This window comes from Meles meles, chromosome 10 (assembly GCF_922984935.1).
Source record: "Meles meles chromosome 10, mMelMel3.1 paternal haplotype, whole genome shotgun sequence".
In the NCBI taxonomy this organism is placed as follows: domain Eukaryota; kingdom Metazoa; phylum Chordata; class Mammalia; order Carnivora; family Mustelidae; genus Meles; species Meles meles.
This window is the reverse complement of record NC_060075.1, coordinates 14,827,505-14,849,816: the sequence shown is the minus strand read 5'-3', so window position 1 is coordinate 14,849,816 and position 22,312 is coordinate 14,827,505. Positions and strand designations below refer to the sequence as shown.

Sequence of the window (22,312 nt, the reverse complement as noted above, 5' to 3'; positions counted from 1 at the left end):
CAGGGCTCCTTTTGGAGGTCAAGGCAGCAGTGGGGAAATGTGGAGCGTACACTATTCCGGGTGGGCCCCTGAAAAGGAGTTACTCGGGCAGCGAATAATCATTAAAATACGCCTCTATTAGCACTAAGACTGCTAACCTCAGTCGAACCGACCGGCAAGGTCTCCACCTACTTCCGACTCGGGGTAGCCCTCTGGCACATTTGCTAACCTGCGTCTGTTTCGCCAGCACAGCATAGTGCCCCGCAGCCCTGGCCCACTTGCAATTGGTAGCGTGAGGTTTGGCGCCTCGGGCGGATCCAGCTCGAGGGTCGTTCGGTAACCAGAGTCTCGCGAGATCTGGGGGAAAGGGGCGGGAGAAGCTCGCGTGCACGCGCCCCAGAGCCGTTAGGGTGGAACCTCTCCTGGGCGGGGCGGGTGGAGCAAATACAGTTGGACGCCAGTTGGTGGAGCCCCCGCGGGAAACAACTAAGCGCGAGGAGCGTGCGCGCTCACGTCGCGACGACGGTGGCGGCGAGCGGCGTCAGAGCTTGAAGGGGGGGCTGACGGCTTCTGGCGGGTGGCGGTGTTGGAGGCGAGAGCTTGCTTAGCCCGTAACGCTTCTATTCCAAGAGCCGACGGAGAGTGAGGGAACGAGGGCTGCTTTCGGGGGCTGCTGCCTTCTACTTACACATCGTCGTGAGGAGCGCAGCCGGGACTCTCCTACAAGCCCTGCGGCTCCCTTTCCACACGCCTTGAGGCGGCGGCGGCGGCAACTGAGACAGCGTCTCACCTTCCCCCACCCCTTCCCCTGTCCCCACTGCCCGAGAGGGCCCGGTCTGCGCCCCACCCCCGCCCGCTCGCTACGCCGCCGCCATGTCGGCGCAGGCCCAGATGCGCGCAATGCTGGACCAGTTGATGGGCACCTCCCGGGACGGTAAGTGTCTGCCAGTGCCCTGGGGGTGGGGGAGGGGACGGGGAAAGCGAGGGGAAGGGGCTCCACGGGCGTACCTGGGCTTGCGTGTGTGGCTGAGTAAGGGGCTCCCAGATTGGTAACACGAGGTCCCGGCTCCCGTCCCATCCAATCAGGGCTGGGCAGGCGGGCTTGGGGGGCGGTGACCGAGCGGATTGGCGGGAACTGCTGCCAATGGGGTCAGGCGGGGCCTGGAGGCAGAAAGGAGAGTTTGAGATTCAATGTTGACTTGTCTGGGACGGCAGAGCCCACGTCTCTCGGCGTAGTCGGTCATCCCGTTTTGTGGCTGATTAGGCACCGGTGAACCGCTAAGGCCTCCTCCCCCTGAATTCCTTAACCCAGAGCTTTGGGATCATCCCTCGCCGCCGCCCTCCAGAGCATCCAGAGAGAATTGCCCCACCCCATCCCCCCGCCCCTTAATCTGGGTCCGGAGAGAAGCTTCACTAGGAACCCAGTCCCAGAAGTGCACTCTCGTTCCCCACAGAAACAATCCTTACGGAAAAATCTGACCCAAACCATGGTTTCTTGAAGTGGGTGTGTTTGGCCCCATTTTGTGAAAAGAAATGTTATGGCTTGTTTTTTTCCGAGAGACCTCCATTTTGTTAGAGAATTTAATAGCTTTGTTCAGTAAATATTGACAAATCTTGCATGTGCCCCAAAATAGAACCATTTTGAAAATGTGGTGCCCAGTGAAATAGAATTGAGGGAAACAACGGTCCTTTTAGGCACTTAGGTTAGAATTTGTGTAGAAAATTACTAGTTGCGGATATTTTTGTCATAAAGAGATTTCTAAATAAAAAGATGAAATGCTTTTGTTTTTTTTGGTGATGATAATGTATTATCAAATTGAGCTCAAATAATGCTAATACGGAGGAAAGGTCTAGTTCAGTACTTCCTTAAAAGCAAAACACTTGCTTATTTTTATGTTGCTTGTTTGGCAGATCGTTTCTTAGCCATTAAAGAAATGCTTTTTTCTTGAAAAGTTACTTAAATTGCTTGGCGTAAGAAAAAAGGCACACTTACACTTTTAACAGTTGCTCTTGTAATTTTCTTGAATACTTTGCAGCAAAATATGTGAGTAGATTTCAAAAAATGTACTGAATTGAGGTATTTTTCGCAGTGCATACAGAGACTGGCTTTTCAGGATTCACAGTTTAGTTTTCATAAAAGCCCATATTGGGAATTTGTCTTCATAGGACGTACAGACTAATAGGTGGAGGTGTGGCAGACCCACTTGCGGTTGTGTAGAGAGGAGGGGAAAATTGGGAAGGAAATGAATTTTGTGTAGTAAACCCTTGAAAGTTAACATTAATTAAAAATGCCCCTGGAACTTTTTTATGTGTTCATTTTTCACTGTTAGATAAGAATGGTTATTTTATACCTGTAGTGTGTCTTAACATTGCTCCTTTTCCATAATGAAGACCGTATTGGGAAGGGACCTAATTCAGGATTTTAGCTGACAGAGTAACTAATTTTTGTAATAAAAGTAAGGAAATCATTTAAGATTTTACATGAACCTTTTAATCCTAGATGGATACCATTTTTGGTACCTTCTGCATGGATTGAATTTTCTAATTTGACTGGGAGGGTATTTGGATCAAAGTAATTGCTGTCACCTGATATCACCTGATACATTTCCAAATGAGGTAGCCAATCTAGTATTGCAAAGCTACATTTAAAAAAAATACATATATATATATAAATATATTCTTGTGTGTGTAGTCAGCAGAAATATGGATTTCTTAAAATCCGTTCTGCTTTGTATACAAATAAATTTACATTTTTTATGTGTATGTTACCGGATTTTTTTTGCCTTCAGACTAAGAGGATTTACCAATGAACTCATGTTAACGAGTCCACGATATTATTTAGCTGAAATGACTGGATTTTCACTGCTGTGTTGGGCCAGAAGTAAGAAACTTAATACTTTGAAGGAAAAGAAATGAATGTTTTTTTAGATACCCATATTAGTTCTTTTATGTATACAAGATAAGAATCAGAACATTCTTTTCCTGACCAGATAATGAGTTTACATATTTCATCTTACGATTCAGGACCTTTAAATAATTAGGATTGTTCTTTTTTAGCATACAGTCAACTTCAAGTTATCCAGGGGTAGGAGAATACGTTCCTGAATAACACCATATAATTTTAAAACCATAAAATGAAAAGCCTTGTATTGGACAAAGGAACAGCTTACAGGGAATGCTGTTGGGTGTCTTTGGCACTAGGGGTGGAAATGGGGATCCAAGAGGTGGGAGAGAGATGGAAAAGGTAGGTAGGGGAGGGTGTGTTTAAGGCAGTTCTTCCCCTCCCCCCCTTTTAAAAAAATCATCGCAGAGACTGACTATAAAACAACTACTGTCTTCTGGGATCATGTGACTCAAGGTTGTAATAACCCCTCCTCAACCTTTAGTGTCCTGTCTCTGAGGGAATCTGAAGTGGCACAAGAGGCCTAGGGCACTGGGAATACTTTGTTTCCCTTTCACCTCCCCCTCTCCTCCACCAATAAAAATATTTATTCCTTCTTCCCTTCTCCCAACTCAGTTTTTATTAAGTTCCATTTTAAGCTCTTTGGAGATGTAAGTCTATTAAAAGTACCTTATTTTGAGTTACTTAATTCAGCTAATCCTATAGATTACCTAATCTTTATTGAAATTCTCAGAATAGGAATTTTAGTGTCAGGGAAATGGAGAGGTAATTTTGGATCACTGGGCACTACCAGAAAGGACAGTCTTGGGTGAGTGGTGGAAGTGGGGGGCGTTGGACAACCAGAGGGCAGCATGATGGTGCTGGGAGGCTGGGCAGGGGGATGACCAGGTGGTGGGAGAGGAATGCATAAGGGTGGTGGGAGGGCCAAAGACAAACTTTGCCTTCTTTGCAATTTTGCCTAGGGCCCTGGTGGTGGCAACCGCCTGTGTGCCACTGAAAATCGTGCCGATGCCTGGCATACTGCATAAATGGAAGCAGGGTACCGCGTGAGTTGAAACATTGGTCACACTATATAAAGTTTGTATATGTGAATCAGTGTAACTCATACCCATGTAACTGGGGGTCTGACTGTATTTGGATTTTTCTGATAAGGCATCATGGGCTAAGGAAAAGAGCCCTGGGCTGAGACTCAGGAGACCTGGTTTTTAGCCCCAGCTGTACCTCTAATTGTAACCTTGGGTAAGTCACTTAACCTTTTTTGCCTCAAATTAAATCAATAGTCTGTTAAACGGGAAACCAAATAATTTCCTATGTTACACTCAAAAAATGTTGAAAAATAAGTATATTTTAAGTTTTTTTAGGAGAGAGGAACCATAAGTAGATATAAATTAGTATGTTATTTTATCTGAAGTTTGAGGTAAATTAAACTTTATAAATACCTTTTTGTTGTAGTTGTTGGCATTAGTAGAAGGGAGAGGGATAATTTTTTTTTTTCCCCCGGAGCATAGTCCATTTGAAAGAAGGGAGGATCAGCAAAGGAGAATTCAAGCAGCAATTTGAGAATTGTCTGTGTGACAGTAGGAGGAACTCAGTGTCCTTGCACAGACTAGTTATTTTTTCTGAGTTTGGTTAATTGCAGGAATGTCCCTTAGCTAAAACTTTTGCCAGCAAATAGACTTTGGTTATAAGCCTCTGGTCCTGACCCCTAAAAGGCCTGGCAAGGTGCAAGAGATAGGAATTAAACAAAATTGAGGGTATGAATTTAGATTATATCCTAAGTTTAGAAACCAGGGAATTTAGAGTAGTTTGAAGACTCCATATTTTTAATTACTTACAACCTTTAAATGGCAGAGATCATCTTGGAAAGGTTAAAACAGGCCGGGAATGACAGTCATCCCCAACATCTCCCCTTCCTCTAGTTTGTGTCCCAAGCAACCAGTGAACTAATAGAATGTAGAAAACAGAATTTTATTGCAGCATTAGTTGCCCATTATGGCTAGGGAAAGCCTAGGGCAAGTTATAGCTTTCAGGTAATTGTACCTATTTTTGAGAGTAATCCTAAACAGTGATGTGTTTCCTTAGTTAATAGAGTACATTTAGTCATAATTTATCAGTTACATTGTATAGTAGTTTTATAGAATGTAAAATTAAAAGGGTACTACTCATCCTAGGAGATAACCAGGAAAATAGAGTTCAGTAAATCATTTACTTGTTCCTAATATAAGTTTAGTGATACGTAACTTGAACCTGTAGGATAGTATGACATTGCTGCCTTTCTGCAAAATAAATCATTGAATCAAAGATAGAAGCAGTGTTATCTTCAGTGGATTTTCTTCATAAAGTCATCTTTACTGTAATCTGTGTTTCTTGACTTGTCATCAACATTGAGAGCATTTTTTTTTTAATTTTTCTCATTAGCATAATGAGCCATATTTATTTCTTGGTCAGTTGTAAACCATTCTATTCCACTTGGATTGTTCATTATAAGTGAAGGAGGCATAGCCTTTAATGTATAAGCACACATTTTAAAAAATAATAATGGGGTATATCTTACTCCAGAACTTATAATTCTTTTAACTTAAGAAATTTTGGCAAAAATAAGGTTAAACAGTAGTTAAACATCAGGCTAAATAAGAGTTCTACTGAATATTTGACTTAGAGGTTCAGGCATATCAAAACACTGAAAACCCTGTTAACATCCATACGGTGAGCCTGTTTTAAACAAACTTTACCTCATTTTACATTTTGAACTCTGAATATTTCTGTCTGCGAAACAGCCCAGAAAACAGTAATGGTATCATTTCATGTAATCTTTTCTTCTTCTTGGATTCTCTACAGTCGTTTAGCTTTCCTCAAGGAAGCCTATGCTTGTGAGATATTCTTTTACTTTGGGTAAAGAAATGAAACCAAAGAAAAATCATTTTGTTTATCACTACATAAGCTCTGTAAGCAACAAATAAATGCTTTGATTTGGATAAGATGTTACATGAAGAAAAATGGTGGTGAGCTGCACGTTCAACGTAGGTAGGAAAGGTGTCATAGATCATGGTCTTTGAATGAGTCAGATAGTGGTGTTGAGTACTTGGTGGTTTATCCAGACATTAAAGCTTGAAGTTGCTAAGAGTTCAGGCAAGCGGTGGGGTTGCAAAGATAGGTAGATGGCTTAAAACTGAACGTCACCTAAGTGTGGGCAAAACTAGATCAGTGAGGCAAATGCTCCTCAAGGATGGAATTCTAGAAAGGCACATGAAATGGGTCGAAGCCTACAAACCTGGGGCTATTAGTATAGTCTACAAGGAAGTATAAACAGTTGTTTTAACCACTCAGTCAGTCAACTAAGAAATTGTAGACAAAGAAGATGAAGAAAGTTGGAACATTTTGCTGGAGAAGGAATGAGGGAGTGAGAGGGTACATTTCTGACAGCAATCTTGTGAATTCACCTGCAGAAAAGTCATTCTGTACCTTTTTGGTTTAAATTCTCATGCAGTAGTAGCCGCTAGGGTAGAAATTGGAAGCAAGGCCAAAATACATCAGTTAATCAATTTTTGTAAGGTGGCTGAGGTTATAGAGTAGTTTTGTAAAAACTGAGTAAATGTATTTTGCTCTTTTAACATGGGCTAGTGAAAGGAATCTTTTAAAATTTTTTTTCTAAAAAAAAAAGCTCACTAGATATTGATCCATATGTTCTAATTTAATTGTGAACCATGTGCATTGATGTTTGACCTGTGTGATTCAACATGAAAAGAATTTAACCAGGTGCCCTTGCTGAGTCTCTTTTGTCATGTCTCCTGAATGCATGGTAAATTGTTTTGTTTTTATCTTCTTGAGACTTCAGTTTTTTCTTTCAGAGTAAAACTTTCCAGAGTTTTACCTTCAATAAAACAAGTTGGTTATTATCTATGGGATACTTAGCTGTTCATTGCCTCTTTATTTTGTCCTATTACTAGATTACGCAGTATACCCTTTTTTAGTTATTTGAAGGTATATTTTAGATCAGGATTGGTACTGTGGCCCACCTGCTTTTTGTAAATAAAGTTTTATATGAATACAGCCATGCCCATTTGTGTACCTACTGTCTTTTGCTGCTTTGCCTTGAAACAGCAGAGTTGAGTAGCTGCAAGAGATATCTATAGCTGGCGAGTTTGAAATGTTTGCTGTCTGGCCGTTTAGGAAAAAGCTTGTTGACCACTGTTTTGGTGAGTGATTCTCAAAATGTGGTCCCCAGACTTTAGCAGTACCTGGAGACTTGTTAGAAATGCAAATTCTTGGGCTGACTCCAGAAATTCTGGGATGGAGCCAATAATCTGTGATTTAAACAACCTTCTAAATGACTCTGATGTGCATTAAAAGTTTGAGAAACTCTGTTCTAGATGTTTCTCAAGTGTTCGTCTCACATACCACCTTGACTGTTTTTTTTAACCCTATTTTCTGTTTATTTAGTATTTTCTAAACATAAACTCACTTTCTAAAAACTTAATTTTAAAATGGAAATTTATGTCACCAGAAAAATACAATGAGAACAGAATGGTATTTAAAAAAAAAATTTTTTTTTCTTCAAGATTTTACTTATTTGACAGAGAGAGGGAACACAAGGAGGGAGAGTAGGAGAGGGAGAAGCAGACTTCCCGCTGAACAAGGAGCCCGAAGCCGGGCTTGATCCCAGGACCTGATCATGACCTGAGCCAGAGGCAGACACTTAATAACTGAGCCACCCAAGCTCTCCAACAACAAGATATTTTAAGAGATAAAACTTAGACTCAAAAAAAATCAAGAAAAAGCTTAGACTCTGTTGTCGCACATGCTATAAACATTACCTTATTAGAGGTATGGACTTGATCATGTACTTTTTTTTTTTTTTTATTTTATTTTTTTATTTTTAAAGATTTTATTTATTTATTTGACAGAGAGAGATCACAAGTAGGCAGAGAGGCAGGCAGAGAGAGAGGAGGAAGCAGGCTCCCCACGGAGCAGAGAGCCTGATGCAGGGCTCGATCCCCGGTCCCTGAGATCATGACCTGAGCCAAAGGCAGCGGCTTAATCCACTGAGCCACCCAGGCGCCCCTGATCATGTACTTTTAAAGTTAATCATGATAAATAATCACTAAATGATTTAGTGGTGCTTAAAATGTTGGTGAAATCCTGTTGGTGAAATTGGATAACACCTAAAATCATCTTTTGTATAAATCTCATAGTTTGGAAAATACTGTTCTAATGAAAGAAAAAGCTGTTTTAACTAGATACCCAAACCCTGAAGTAGAAATGACCAGAAGAAGCACTAACCTGTGAGATGGAACGATCTAGAATCCCTAGAGAGGTTCGTCTAGCCCTCAAGGGTGAAATTACTTCATTTAGCTTGAATTCTCTCCTCAGTAGTGTTTTGGCCAATGGTAGCCAGCAGTTCTGCAGGACTTCACCAACCTGTTTGACAAAGCGCATGTGGAAAGGTGCCTGGCTCTGGGAAAGGCTACTTATAAAAGATTAACCCCTGGACTAGAAACTGTGGGTGAAGTGGCTGTGGTTTTACCTTGTGGATAGGGGAACAGCAGGACAAGCTTGCTAGAAGAATAGTTGATTCTGGAAACCATGCGGTCATATTTTGAGAAATTCCCATGATATTTTACTTGCCTCATGGTATTAAAGGGATACTTCCCTGGACATCGTGTTCTCTTTATTTACTGGCTGATGTGCTTTAGGTTATAGTAATTGTTAATAGGAATAGACTCTTTTCCCGAATAAACCCAGGTTACTGATTTGCTTTAGTTACTTCTTTTCCTTAGAGATTATGGACACATTGGTTTCTGTTGTCTTTTGTACCTGCAATAAAGTAGTGATATAGGACTCTAAACTGACAGGCTAGTGGGAAATGAAGGTTTACACATGAACAGTTATGTTTATTTTTAATTGATGAATTCTATAATGTTGATTATATGGGTCTAATTTGGCAAAAACTTAAAAAAATGCAAAAGATGACCAGACACCCATAGGAGTGAACAAATGTTACTTTGTTCAAACTAAAAACAAAACAAAATATTGCAAATGAAGTTCTTCTGCTTCACAGTCACAGTTCTTTCCCCAGAGGCCATCCTAGTGAATTTGGTGTGTATTCAGCGCGACACAGTATTTCTGCTGTGTTGTTTCAGTAGTTGCAAGGCTCAGTCTCCTTCATTATAATCTGTTTTTCATTTTAACTTCCTTTATCATTGAGTTATTTGTCACTTCTGTCCTTTAATATTCTCATTTCTTTTCTTCTTTCCTTCACTATTTTTTGATTTGGGGAGGCTCCGCTTAGCTTTTATTGCTATAGCCAGCTGACAAGAATTTATCTTTTTGATAAATCAATCAATCACTTTCTCTTTGGTTCTTTCAGCTATTTCTTCATAACCAGAGATAGCTTTCATTACTTCTGGTTTTGTGTATAGAAAGTTCTGGATGATAGAAGGCACCAGATATTCCCAATATAAATGTTACTGTATCAGAATTGCAGCTCTGCAAGTAAGTATCAAAATGGAAAATTTAGCAGGCTGCAGCTTTTTAATGATCATCTTTCCTTTGTGACATATATCATAAAACACATTCTATATAATCTGCTTTTAGAACTTCATTTTTAGGTAACAGTTTACTCAGGCTTTTCTGATAGATCTCTTAAATCCAAAAGGAGAAACATGTTGATAGATACCCTAAAGTGCCATTCCACCACCACCCCTGCTGTGGCCAAGAGTCTTTGCTTGTGTAATGAGAGAAGATTAGGGTGGAATAGAACCCTTGGAATGTAGCTACTTTAGTATTCCTGTTCTCACATCTCCATCACCATTCTGTTAGTTCTTAAATATCCTGTAAGCTTTTTCACCTAATAGCCGGGCTGTTCTCTGTCTCATTGGTTACAATTCTGTTACATGGATTTTCTTTTCCTTTTTTTTTTTTTTTCTTTTTAAGATTTTATTTATTTATTTTGACAGAGAGAGACACAGTGAGAGAGGGAACAGAAGAAGCAGGGGGACTGGGAGAGGGACAAACAGGCTCCCACTGAGCAGGGAGCCCGATGGGGGGCTCCGTCCCAGGACCCTGGGATCATGACCTGAGCTGAAGGGAGCCGCTTAACGACTGAGCCACCTAGGCGCCCCTACATGGATTTTCATAGACAAGTAGGCTGGTAGATTTAAAAAGTTACTTTAGCATTATTAATCTTTGATCATATTCAGTAAGAATGAACTTGTTCTAGCAGTTTCTACAATGGGCATTGCAGCTCTACAGTGGGGATTGCATGGGTTTGTTTTGGGGGTTCTGATAGGGGTAATAGTAGTACTTGTGATTAATCCTATGGAAAGATTAAGAGGGATAGCTTTCTGAACCAAATAGTATCCTTATTTTTGCATTTTTTGGGGGAAAATAAATTTGCTACTACTTAGTTTGACTTTGTAAGTTCTGTTAGATAGAAGTGACTTAATTTGGAAGGGACAATGCCATAATTGGTTTTTCCCACTGCCACCTTTGAGTACATAATAAATACATTCCTGAAAAGTTTGATATGTATCACGTTGTGTTAACTGTTTCAAACCCCTCTAGTCACAATATATTAAGACATGGTAATGAGTCATTTTACAAAACAAATTCTATACTTTCAACTGTATAAATATACAGTGAATCAAACAAGTGTGTAACAATACATGGAGTAATAGGTTTTTTTTTTTTTAAAGGATAATTACAAATGCATTCATATAGATGAGCTTTAGGCTGAATTCTAAAGGAACAGCAAAGGTAGGTGGGAGAAATTAGTGGAGTTGATGTGAAACTTGGAGAAGAGTGTAAAAGTAATCACATGGGTTTTTCAGTGTAGCAGTCATGGTGCAGCAGGAATCTCCTGCTTTCACCCCTGAAGACAAGGGCTTCCTGAGACAGGCTTCCTGCCCTGTATGAGACTAGAAATTGGCCACCAGTCTCTATAGAGTTTCTGTGTTACTATGTGGACTCAGTAGCTGATACATTACAAGAAGTGGTAATAAGAGGGTGAAACACTTCTCTGCATTTCATGATTCCGAGGGCACAGGGAAATGAGAAACTAAGCTGTCGGTACATCTTTTTCTTGCTCTGCTTTCCTTTCACTGAAGGGGAATGGATTTTATTTCAGAGGGAATGTACCTATCCTGTCTTAACCCAATGGTGACACTTGGCTCCTAACAAGTGTACCTGTGGGGAGGGGTTTGGTTGTCATATTGGAGGATATGGGAGGGCTTTCTCTCTCCTGGCCCCATTTATAAGCTAGGGGTTGCTTCCATTTGCTTTGTGTGCTATTGAGTTTTCTCTGTTTTCCCTAAGCTAAGCTCTAAGCTAATTCTATACAAAAGAAATACTAAGTAGTTGTTTTTATAAATTGCTTGCCTTAATGCCTGATAATATGCAGTAAAATAAGGATTCCGCATACCATTATATATGTCAAATATTACAGAGTTTAAGGTTCTTTTAATTACAATACTAAACTCAGTTCACTTTTGCTTAGCCTTCACAGTTGTTGATCACATAGCATGGTCATCCACTCACAGCTTAAAAAAATACAGGGAGCATCGGAGAGAATGGGTAAAGTAAAATTTTGATGTTTTTAAAATAGCACCTAAATCTATGAAAGTTTATTTGATTTATTGTTTGTATGGGAGGGTGAGGGTGGGTGGCACTGGGGGCGGGGTGGGGATTGGGAAAATAGCATGCACCATGTAAAAGGATGTCAGATACCATCTAGGCTGAAGTTTTAAGTGTTACTACTACTGTTTAAGTCTAAGTCAGTTTCAGAAGAGGCAGGACCATAAAATAGCAGTGTTGGGATTTACAGTGGGCTTATTTTTCCCTCTCAACAAACTGAAGAGAATTTTGAGCATAGCAGTATTTGAGTACATTCTGGGCTGGAGCTGCCTTTTTAGAGTGGCCTCTCTGTATTCTCCAAGTGAAACTGCTTCAGTAGTACCATGTTAGGTCCTGTTAACTAGTTGAGAAACTTTGAGAGGAATAATAGGCATTCCAGTTTTTGTTGGTATACTTGCAACTCAGGTGTTCCCAAATACAAATTACAAACATGAAACTCATGAAGGGGTTGAACCAAAGAGAGAACTAAAGAAAGTTGTTACTCTGAAATTAGTTGCTTAGTAGTAAATACTAACAGAAATTTTGATGCTTCCATTCAAATGAACACTTTGCCTTCCAAAGTTCCAAATCAAGTTACTAATTCTAAAAACTTGGATTGTAGTTATGTACAAAGCCTAATTAATAATTGTAGAGGTTATAGGGCAGAGAAACCTCCATGTTTTTATGGGTAGGACATTGTATTGCTGTAACTCAAATAACTTGGTTTAATCTCTGTCCTGTTATTTTTAAACTTTTAAAACTTTGTTTATACACTAAAAATCTGGATTGAAGAAAAAAATTAAATCAGATTTTACTCAAATACTATTCTGGCCCTAGCTTTGCTATTCCTCTACATGTAGCCATTTGCCAAAGCCAAATTTGACTTGGAGTATTTACTATTCCCTAAATCTTTCTGCCTACATGAGCTTTGTTAAAGATAATACTCCAGTTTGAAATGTTCTTCTTTCCTGTGGTCTGAGTCCTCTATCTTTTCTTTAAATTTTGGCTTCTGCTTTTTGTATGAAGCCTTTTCTACCCTCTCCATTCTTGGTGGCCATTCTACTCTTAGAATTCCTGAAGTACTACTGTTAGAGACATCCATTTGGCTCTTGGGTCATGCTACCTTTATTACTTGTTATTTTATTTAACTGTCCTATTTCTCTGTCAACATCATGGACTCCTTGAAGGTAGAGAGCTTGTAATTATATGCCTATTTGTAACCCCATTGACTAGCACAGAGGATATGTGCACTAAGAGGTTTGATTCTATCATTTGGATCCAGTGTTAGTGTAAGAGGGTAACTGTTTTTTTTAACTCAGGTTATTTTTATATGAATATGTGCCCAGAAAATCCAAAGATAAAATATTTGAATTCATAAATAATTCTTTTTTATTAAAAGATTTGGTTTATAATTGTTTTCTATTAACTGTAATCTGCCCCTCCCCCCTTTTTTAAATGGGTGCTGTTTTACCTAGTTTCTTTTGAAAAACATGGTTTGGGCCAGATACCTTGATAGAAACCAAAATTACCAGTATTTTTATTTTAAAATTCCTTGTTGGTTTAGCTACATTATGTGTTTCATGGCATAAGCCCAAATAAGTTTATTAAATACTGCATGGTAATGTAGCCAAATTATTTTAAGATGTTAACCTTAAAGTCTCTTAAGTAAAACTTTAAGAATACCAATTACCAGATACTGAGTTGCTAGTCCATCTTGGGATATTTCTGCATCTGAAATTATTAGCAGTTTTATTATTTCTTGGTCTCAGAGGTTTTTGTAATGTGTAAGCTGATATTTGATAGCTGTATTTATTGTGTTTGCAGTTATCAAATGTTTATAGAGCAAGCACTCTTTTTTTTTTTTTTTTAATATTTTATTTATTTATTTTGACAGAGAGAGATCACAAGTAGGCAGAGAGGCAGGCAGAGAGAGAGAGAGGCCCCGCCAAGCAGAGAGCTGGACTCGGGGCTTGATCCCAGGACCCTGAGATCATGACCTGAGCCAAAGGCAGACGCTTAACCCGCTGAGCTACCCAGGCATCTCTAGAGCAACCACTCTTACACAGTGAGAAGTTACTTTAAAATGCTTCTTGGCATTTATAGAAATAATGCTTTTTGTAAGAGCTCAGTAGGGATAGTGTTTGCTAAATTCATATTTGGAATTGTTTATATTGTACCTGATAGCTGTGTCTTCAGGGCACATATATCTTAATGTTAGACTTAATGTTGTGATATGTTTGATTAGTAAAACTTATAAGAACCTTGGTATTATTCTAAGGCCTGGTTTATCATATTACTGAGCCATTAGTTTGACACAGCATTGAAACAATACTGTTGTTGCATGCTAAAAAGCTTAGATATTGTAGTAGTTAGAGTCCTAGATGTGTAAGGTTTTTTTTTTTTTTTTCCTATTTAAAAAAGCTACATCATCTTTAAAATTCTTAGCATAATTTGGGTACAGTTTAAAAATAAGACATTTTTTCTTACATGCCAGTAAGCAAAAAAAACTTAATATATAGCATTGCCCTTCTGGTGCTGCTTATCATAGTACCATTCTAACGTGAACTTAGGCCCAGCCCTCACCAAAGTTTTAATGAGATAAAATCTTTAAAAAAGCATTTTTTTAAAACCCCTCTTGGCCCAGAGACCATTTCCCAGAGTTTCAGCATTGGACTTTTTCCTATGGTCAGTCATATTCTTATGTAGGGTTACACTTGTTAAGTCAATATTTTGAAAAAACAAAACACCCTGATTTTGTTCACTTTTGTTTTCATATACAAGAATCTTTACAGTCAACATGTACTTCTAGATGCTGTATTGAAATTGCTGGCAGAGTCTATTCTATACAAACTGAACAATCTGGCCCCTTGTTTTATTTGTAAAGGTTCAATGTATCTATGCCTGCCTACTTCAATCTGCAAGGGAGTGTCAGAAAGGCCCCGCATTCGCCGAGCCGTGAGTTATCACTAACTTTTCAGATGTGTTAATGAATGTGGAACAAAAGCAGTTGTGTTTAAAAGGAAAAAAGGACCATCAAAATAACCTTTATTATAGTAGCAGGCGTAAACACTAAATGATTTATTCCAAATTGTGGTGTCAAAAATAACCTACTTTAACTAGAGATTAGCCTCTAGAAAACCTATTGTTGAACTGCTCTGAAGCTATCATTTTAGCTATAAATTACTTTTCTTAAATTTTATATACCCTGATTACAAATGAGAATTTTCTTTAAGTCTTTTTAACGGAGTTAAAACAATTTGAACAAAATCTTACCCCACCTAAAAATGACATACTTAGTTGACTTCGCATTAAGTTCTTCAAAGTAATGTCATGTCTGTGTGAAGTAATGTCAAAGTCCATGTGAAAGGGGCAAAGGTTTAACCTTTCTGTTATTCACATGTGAAAAACAAATTGATTTAAATAATTGAATCACTTCTAGATGAGTTTTTGGAGTGCCCCAAGCATCATGTTAAGTACAGAGGCATTTACAATCTCTTTTGGTACCAACAGTTCTCGCTTCAGTAATTCATCAGTAGGTTTTCATTCATCAATGATGATACCAATTTAAGGCTAAAATAAAACACCTACATTTCTTAGGGCTTATCATTCTACATAGAAAAAGTGTCCTTAAGAGTTTTTTTTTCTTTTTTTCCAAAGAGATTCTAAGCAAAAAAATTGTAACTAACATCTATATTTTGTTACTAGAGCTAGTTACCTTTCTTTTTCTTAGACTCTTTAAAGTTTGAGTTAGATAGGCATATTTGACTAGGAGGTTGGATGCTTCTGTTGCTTAGGAGGTGTATTGTGTTATATGAAGACAGAATAAATTTAAATGTACTGGGTTTGGCCATATGTAGTACAGACCACCTAAAATGTGAAGGTATGGTACCTTTGGAGGCATTAAAGTTAACGTTTCATTTAGGCAATGTGCCTTTGTCTGACTGGTGTGTAAGTCCTTCTTCCAGGTTTGTACACTCTTAAACACGCTATTCTACCCTCTCTAACTCATCCCAGCAGCAAAAGGGAGACACTTCAGCTGGAACAAAATAGTGGAAGAAATGGCGTCTGGGGTTCAGTGGGGACTCGCAGTGTGTATGCAATGTTTGCAAGATTACTTTTTATGTTTTTCAATTAATGTAAATAATTACAAAATAAATCTATGCTTAGCGTCAAGTAGGGAACACTGTATACCAGTAGAAACTTCCTTGTGGGTCTGCTGCAAGTCGCTTAACCTCTTGGGGCCTCAGTTTCATCATCTGCAATGTAAAGGAGTTGGACTCCATAATCTCAAAAGTCCATTCCTGCTCTATATCCTATGCTTTCCTGAAGTACTCTGTTTAACAGAATGCATTGCTTTCCCACTTTGACTATTTGAATTACATGTGCAGTACACATACTGCACCTGCATGTCTAAGATAGTTTTTCTGTAGGATATTATATAAAAAACTAATCCCTCTTGAGCTGATTTATAAATAAATATATGTGTGTATCGCCACACAGAAAAAGCTAGCGATAGTAGGGCTCTCAGAAAATAAGTATTTTCTAGTTGTCTAACCTTGAATGTTATTAACTTTCCTATATTACAGGAGATACTACTCGTCAACGAATCAAATTCAGTGATGACAGAGTATGCAAGAGTCACCTTCTCAACTGTTGCCCCCACGATGTCCTCTCTGGAACTGTACGTATTTATTAAATTTACTGTTTGATTATTGGTATCCTACTGAAATGAACTACTTGATAAAGATTTAATTCCTTGTCACATTATTATATGATGATTTTTTAAAAAGGTTTATAGGAGGGATTTACATCTCTTATATTGTTTATTGAAGTTGATGATTTAAATCTGCAAAAATGGAATTCCTCCAAAAAGTCATTGCTATCCTTTGCTTTATAATTATTTCAATTCTTCAGAGAAATTTTTGAAAAAGCACTTCTTATTTGGAATATAGAGGCAATTTTTATGCTGTAGTTGCACTTTCAGTTTGGAAATTATAGAAACAACTTCTAAAATAGTTTTCTTTACTGTTGATCAGAGTAGACTTAATGTCTAGTGCATTATATATATAGTTTAGATTTGTGCACATTATATTGTGGAAGTCAGAGAGAGGAAAGCATAGTTGCAAATACTTAAATTCACACAACTTAATTTGCTAGTAGTGTCACTTAAAATGCATTTATATTTCTGACTCCTAATAACGGAAAGCTTACTTAATTTAGATTCTATATCTAGTGATGTTGGTTGACCTTGGAGTATTATCATTTTAATTTGAAAGAAATCACATGGTGATGGACCTCTTTAAATGGAACAGAGGATCTGATTTTCTGACTTTGGGGTTTGGTTGAAATGATTACTCAGGGCACGAGCTTTCCTTCACAGGCTACATGTGGTGCTGGAGGAAGACTAGTAGGAGCTAAACATTTAGCTGAGTTTATTTCTCATTTGCCTGAAATGACAGAAATGAAGAAAAGATTTCTGGTCCATTTTCAGACATGATGAGTTCCTGTAGTTAAAGTATTCTAAATGAGTGGTTTCTTCTGGATAGGAGAAGTTAAAAAGCTTGAACAGAAATCAAGGGCATATACAATAGGAAACACCTCGGTCTTTCTCCAGTAGGAAAGACTGTAGAAACTGTATTAGGTTAAAAGAAAGAAAGAAAAAAAAACAACAACCCTGCATTTAAAAGTATATGTGATAGCTAATTTTTTTTTTCTAAGTGCAATAACGTAACCCAGATTCTGAGCAACTCAACTTAGAACTATGATAGATAATTGACCCTCATTTCTGTTCTTTAGAGTGTCCATAAAGTATTTTCTGCTGTACTTATAAAACATTTGAAATCTGTAAAATGTATAATTATCTGTAGTATACTTTGATTCTCCACATTTGCTATTAAATTTAACAGTCATTTTAGTTAATGGCTAAATTATCACTTCAAGTAATTTTTGAGAACAGGATTAATTAACAGAGTGAAAAAGTTTTTTTTTTAAACCTATAAAATCGGCCATAGCAAGTGTTATATTCCTTAGATTTGCCATTAATAATAAAAATCTGACATCACAGTAGTGCTTTTATGTTTTATAATGTACATACATATGCATTTATGCTCATTTCTTTCTTTTTTTTTTTTAAATTTATTTGAGAGAGAGTACAAGCGGCCAGGGAGGGGCAAAAAGGGAGAGAGGGACAAGCAGACTCTGCACTGAGTGCCGAGCCCATTATGGTACTCGATTCCATATCCCTGAAATCATGACCTGAGCCAAAACTAAGAGTCAGATGTTTAGGGGCACCTGGGTGGCTCAGTTGGTTAAATGTCCAGCTCTTGATTTCGGCTCACGTTATGATCTCTTGGGATTGAGCGGTGCGTCAGGCTTGGTGCTTAGGGCACAGTTCAATCTGGATTCTCTCTCTGCCTCTGCCCCCTACAACCACACCCCTTTTCTTGTGTATGCACGCATACTGTCTCTCTAAATAAAGTAAATAAAATCTTTTTTTTTTCTTTTAAGATTTTTGTTTATTTATGACAGAGAGTGAGAGAGGGAGCACAAGCACAGGGGAGCTGGAGAGGGAGAAGCAGGCTTCCCGCTCAGCAGGGAGCCTGATGCAAGGCTTGATCTCAGGATGCTGGGATCATGACCTGAGCCTGAGGCACAAGCTTCATGACTGAGCCACCCAGGTGCCCCAAAACAAATGAAATCTTAAAACTTTTGTTTTATGATCCACAGTTAGCTTTAATGATAGTAGGTAAATATTCAAAATCCCATAGTTCTATTGATTTAAAGTAGAATTGGGACCAGACCCAAGTTTTACTTGTAGAAGTAGAAAACCCAGGTTTTCTACTCTGTAGGGAATACTTAATTTTTTATTCTTTTAAATAAAAAAGGATGAGTGTTGGTCTTAGACTTTCCTTCTTGTAAGTTCTTGCCTGGTGGATTTATAAGATGCACATTTTCTCAAATCTAACATCTCTGAAACACACAATTTAAAATGATGATAGAAAAATATTAATTGGTAACATTTTCTTATGGTACAGAATTGAATATTGTGGCTTAAAATTGTCAGTGCTTGGATTATATTAAAAACGGTTAGTGAAAACCCTTTTATAGGCATATGCCAGGGAAACTGGATGAAAATACCTCTTTTTTGTCAGTGTAATAGACCTGAGATTGCCTTATGTAAAGATGATATTAAGAAGTTGTGAACCTCTGAGAATTTAAGCAGAGCTTGTAGAGATGGCTATGGGACTTTGTTAAGACTTAAGGGTTAGAGAGTGGTCTTCTTGATAACTCAAAACCATACATGGTATTACTTTCTCATGACCCTTATTAGGAAAAAGCTATTTATAACAAGTCATCCTGTGTACAAATGGTTTATAATTACAGACTTATGACTTACTTAGCAACCAATCTCTCTAGAACTACTTTTTTGGCACAGTCTAACAGTTCATACCTCTTTATGTTGAAATGCCTGTTTCTCTTTTTCTTTCTTTTTTAACATGTTAGATGAAAAGAACTGAATTGTAACTTGGTTTTATAATGTTTTTTCTTTGTTGTATAACTAAAGTTTACCCTTTTCCTGAGATCTGTCACTTCCAGCAGAATATGACTCACCAATACACTAAATTATTTAGCAGAAGAATACACAAAAATGTATTTTCTGGCATTTTTGGAGATGGAAAGTCTGATTTCTAAAAATGCAGTCATGACTAACTATTGTATGAAGTATTTTTGGAATTCAGTTTGGTGAAAAATGCTCCATAATATTTTACCTTTCATTAGTCTGATACTCTGGTATAACTGATTCATAAGTTAATAAGTCAGGAGGTCAGATGTAGAATAGGGAGTGAAAATAATTGTACATATGTATTTTTGGGTTATGGTTTTTGTAAGCATGACTTTTCTTGTAACTGAGGAAGCTTCTTTATTTCAAAGGCTTGTGCTATTCCCTTAGTCATTGAGAATATTGTTTTAAGTCTCATTCTTTTCCTCCTTTTGGCACACTTAGTTTCTTATTCTAGTCACTGTGCAAAGAGTAGGCAGCACCCCCTTTCAGATTTAGCTTCCTGTGATCTGGGAAAAAGGTGTGGAGTAGTAATATTTTTATTTATTTATTTATTTATTTATTTTTAAAGATTTTATTTATTTATTTGACAGAGACAGACACAGCGAAAGAGGGAACACAAGCAGGGGGAGTGAGAAAGGGAGAACCGGACTCCCCACTGAGCAGGGAGCCCAATGTGGGGCTCCATCCCAGGACCCTAGGATCATGACCTGAACAGAAGGCAGACGCCTAGCAACTGAGCCAGGTGCCCCTGTAGTAGTAATAATTTAGAGGCATTAAATATAAAGCAGAGATGGTAACAGAAGCTTGAAATTGAGGTGTGCAGAGGTGAAAATGTATACTCTCATGATGGGCCTGTCTTGAAATCAGAAATGGCCACTACTAATTTTATTACAGCTGTCATCAAGTATAATTTTAGGGTTGACAGACCATCATGTATTGTAATGTAAGGTCATCATTTCATAGGAGGGAAAAATTAAGGCTCAGAGAAATTGTGCTTGTCAGATGTCTCACAGAGAATTACAGTATATTACATAACACAGGAATCTTAGAGGTATTTAAATCTAAATACTTTAAAAAATGTTTTTGTGGATTTTTTTAGTTTTTTAGATAACACAGTTACTTAGGTCAGTGACTTTCAAATGTTTCTGAAACATCCTTGGAGGCATTTCATGCCCTATGGGGACTGGCCAGTCTTTCCTATTTCAGTAGGAATTTTACACATTACAGGTATAGGGATTTTCCATGAAATTTTGTTTAAAAAGAGATTCTGCTGCTCAGAAATTGAATTTAAAGTTTAAAATTGAGGGACACGTGGGTGGTTCGGTCGTTAAGCATCTGCCTCTGGCTCAGGTTATGATCCCAGAGCCCTGGGATCGAGCCCCGCATCAGGCTCCTTGCCCGTCAGGAAGCCTACTTCTCACTCTCCCACTTTCCATGCTTGTGTTCCCTCTCTCGCTGTGTCTCACTCTGTGAAATAGCTTAATAATCTAAAAAATGCTTTAAAAAATAAAGTTTAAAATTGAGAAATAGAGACAAAGATAAAGTAAAAATTTTTTCTGCCTTTTTGAAGTGATTGAGTAGGAATATTAGTTGTCAAAAATTCTCTGTTGATTTTATGGTGCCCTAAAAGGTTCTGGTTTTTAGCTGAAGTGCAGTTTTTACTAACTGTTCAAAGTCCCTTATTGTTTCTCTAAACTATTCTGTTTAAGCGCTGGTCTAAAATCGGTTACTTGGATACATACAAGGCTGAACTTTAAAACTGTTGAAGTCTCTTTGCTAGTACATATGTAAAAGAGCCGTGGGAGTATGGAGAAGCAGAATAAGTATGAGAAAGAAAGAAACCACAATTTTCTCAACCAGACCCTAGAATGTAAGTTTCATAATAAGGGCAGGCATATTTTGTTCAGTGCTATGTCCTTAGCATCTAGAACAGTGTCCCTCCGTTGTGTTGAATGAGTAATCAGTCCACCCAAAGTAAAACACTAAATAAGTCTTACAAAACCAACCTGAGTTTGAAAAATTAACGATTGTTAGTGAGAAATGTGTTTTAACATGTAAGGTGCTGGAGAGTGTCTTGGGTTTGTTGAGTCGCTTATCTAAATAATGACAACAGTAGGAGCGCCTGGGTGGCTCCGCTCAGATCATGATCCCAGGAGCCTGGGATTGAGCCCCGCATCGGGCTCTCTACTCACCAGGGAGCCTGCTTCCTCCTCTCGCTCTGCCTGCTTCTCTGCCTACTTGTGATTTCTGTCTGTCAAATAAATAAATAAAATCTTAAAAAAAAAATAATGACAGCAGTAGTTCCACATGCAGATGTGAAAAAATGAGTCTTTAGATACTTTCAACTCAAAATTTCTTCCCCCAAAATGGCTCGTTTAGGGCTAATTTTTTTTTTTTTTAAGATTTTATTTACTTCAGAGGGAGAAAGAATGAGAGGAGAGATGAGGAGAAACAGATTCCCTGCTGAGCAGGGAGTCCAATATGGAACTCGATCCCAGGACTCCAGGATCATGACCTGAGCCAAAGGCAGTCGTCTAACCAACTGAGCCACCCAGGCGCCCTATTTTATATTTTTTAGCAGTTCTTAGCATCAGTCCAGATAACTGGCTTCATTTTTTTTTTCTTTTCAATTTACATGACAAGTAAATTTCCAGAGCTGCCCAATTTGTAAAAATGCCAGTTTTAATGCACCCTAAGTTTTACCAGTTTTGGCTTTTTTTTTTTTTAAAGATTTTATTTTTTTATTTGTCAGAGGGAGAGAATGTGTAAGAGCAAGGGAGCAGCAGGATGAGGGAGAAGCAGACTCTCCTCTGAGAGTCTATACTAGGACCCTGAGATCTGACCTGAGGCAAAGGCAGACTCCCAACTCACCGATGCCACCCAGGTGTCCCTAGTTTTGGCTTTCCAAGTATATTTTATGTCCTTTTATTAAGCAGATTTTGCGATTTGTGTTTTATTCTTCAGTTACAAAAATGCATTCCTTTAATAAGCATTTCTAGAGATTACTTAAACCAAAACCCCTTTGGTGTCTAGGAAGTCAGAGTCACAATAAAAGCTTCCCAGTGAGTAATTAAACTTTGCTATTAAACTTTAAAAACCAAGCCCTCAATATTGTTGATAGCATTGTTAGCAAATTGGCGCACAAATACCCTGAACTATTCAATTTAGGGTGCGTATGCCCTTGGGAAACTTTTTTCTGCCCTACTAAATAATCTTGTAGTCGTTCATTTTATATACTTTAGGCTTATGGAAGTGAT

The 22,312-nt window shown here is 38.1% G+C and overlaps 1 protein-coding gene across 7 annotated transcripts in view; it reads left to right on the top strand.

Moving 5' to 3' along the window:
• The first annotated feature begins 449 nt into the window (after positions 1-449).
• Positions 450-22,312, top strand: part of LUC7L2 (LUC7 like 2, pre-mRNA splicing factor) — a 60,966-nt gene continuing 39,103 nt past the window's right edge. Inside the window, exons 1-4 of one of the 7 annotated variants that reach the window (XM_046020010.1) lie at positions 450-913; positions 3,844-3,927; positions 14,376-14,446; positions 16,078-16,172. In XM_046020010.1, the coding sequence (XP_045875966.1) occupies positions 3,890-3,927; positions 14,376-14,446; positions 16,078-16,172 (204 nt within the window). In that variant the 5' untranslated portion in view covers positions 450-913; positions 3,844-3,889. The other 6 variants (XM_046020013.1, XM_046020012.1, XM_046020014.1 and 3 more) reach the window with 6 other exon arrangements.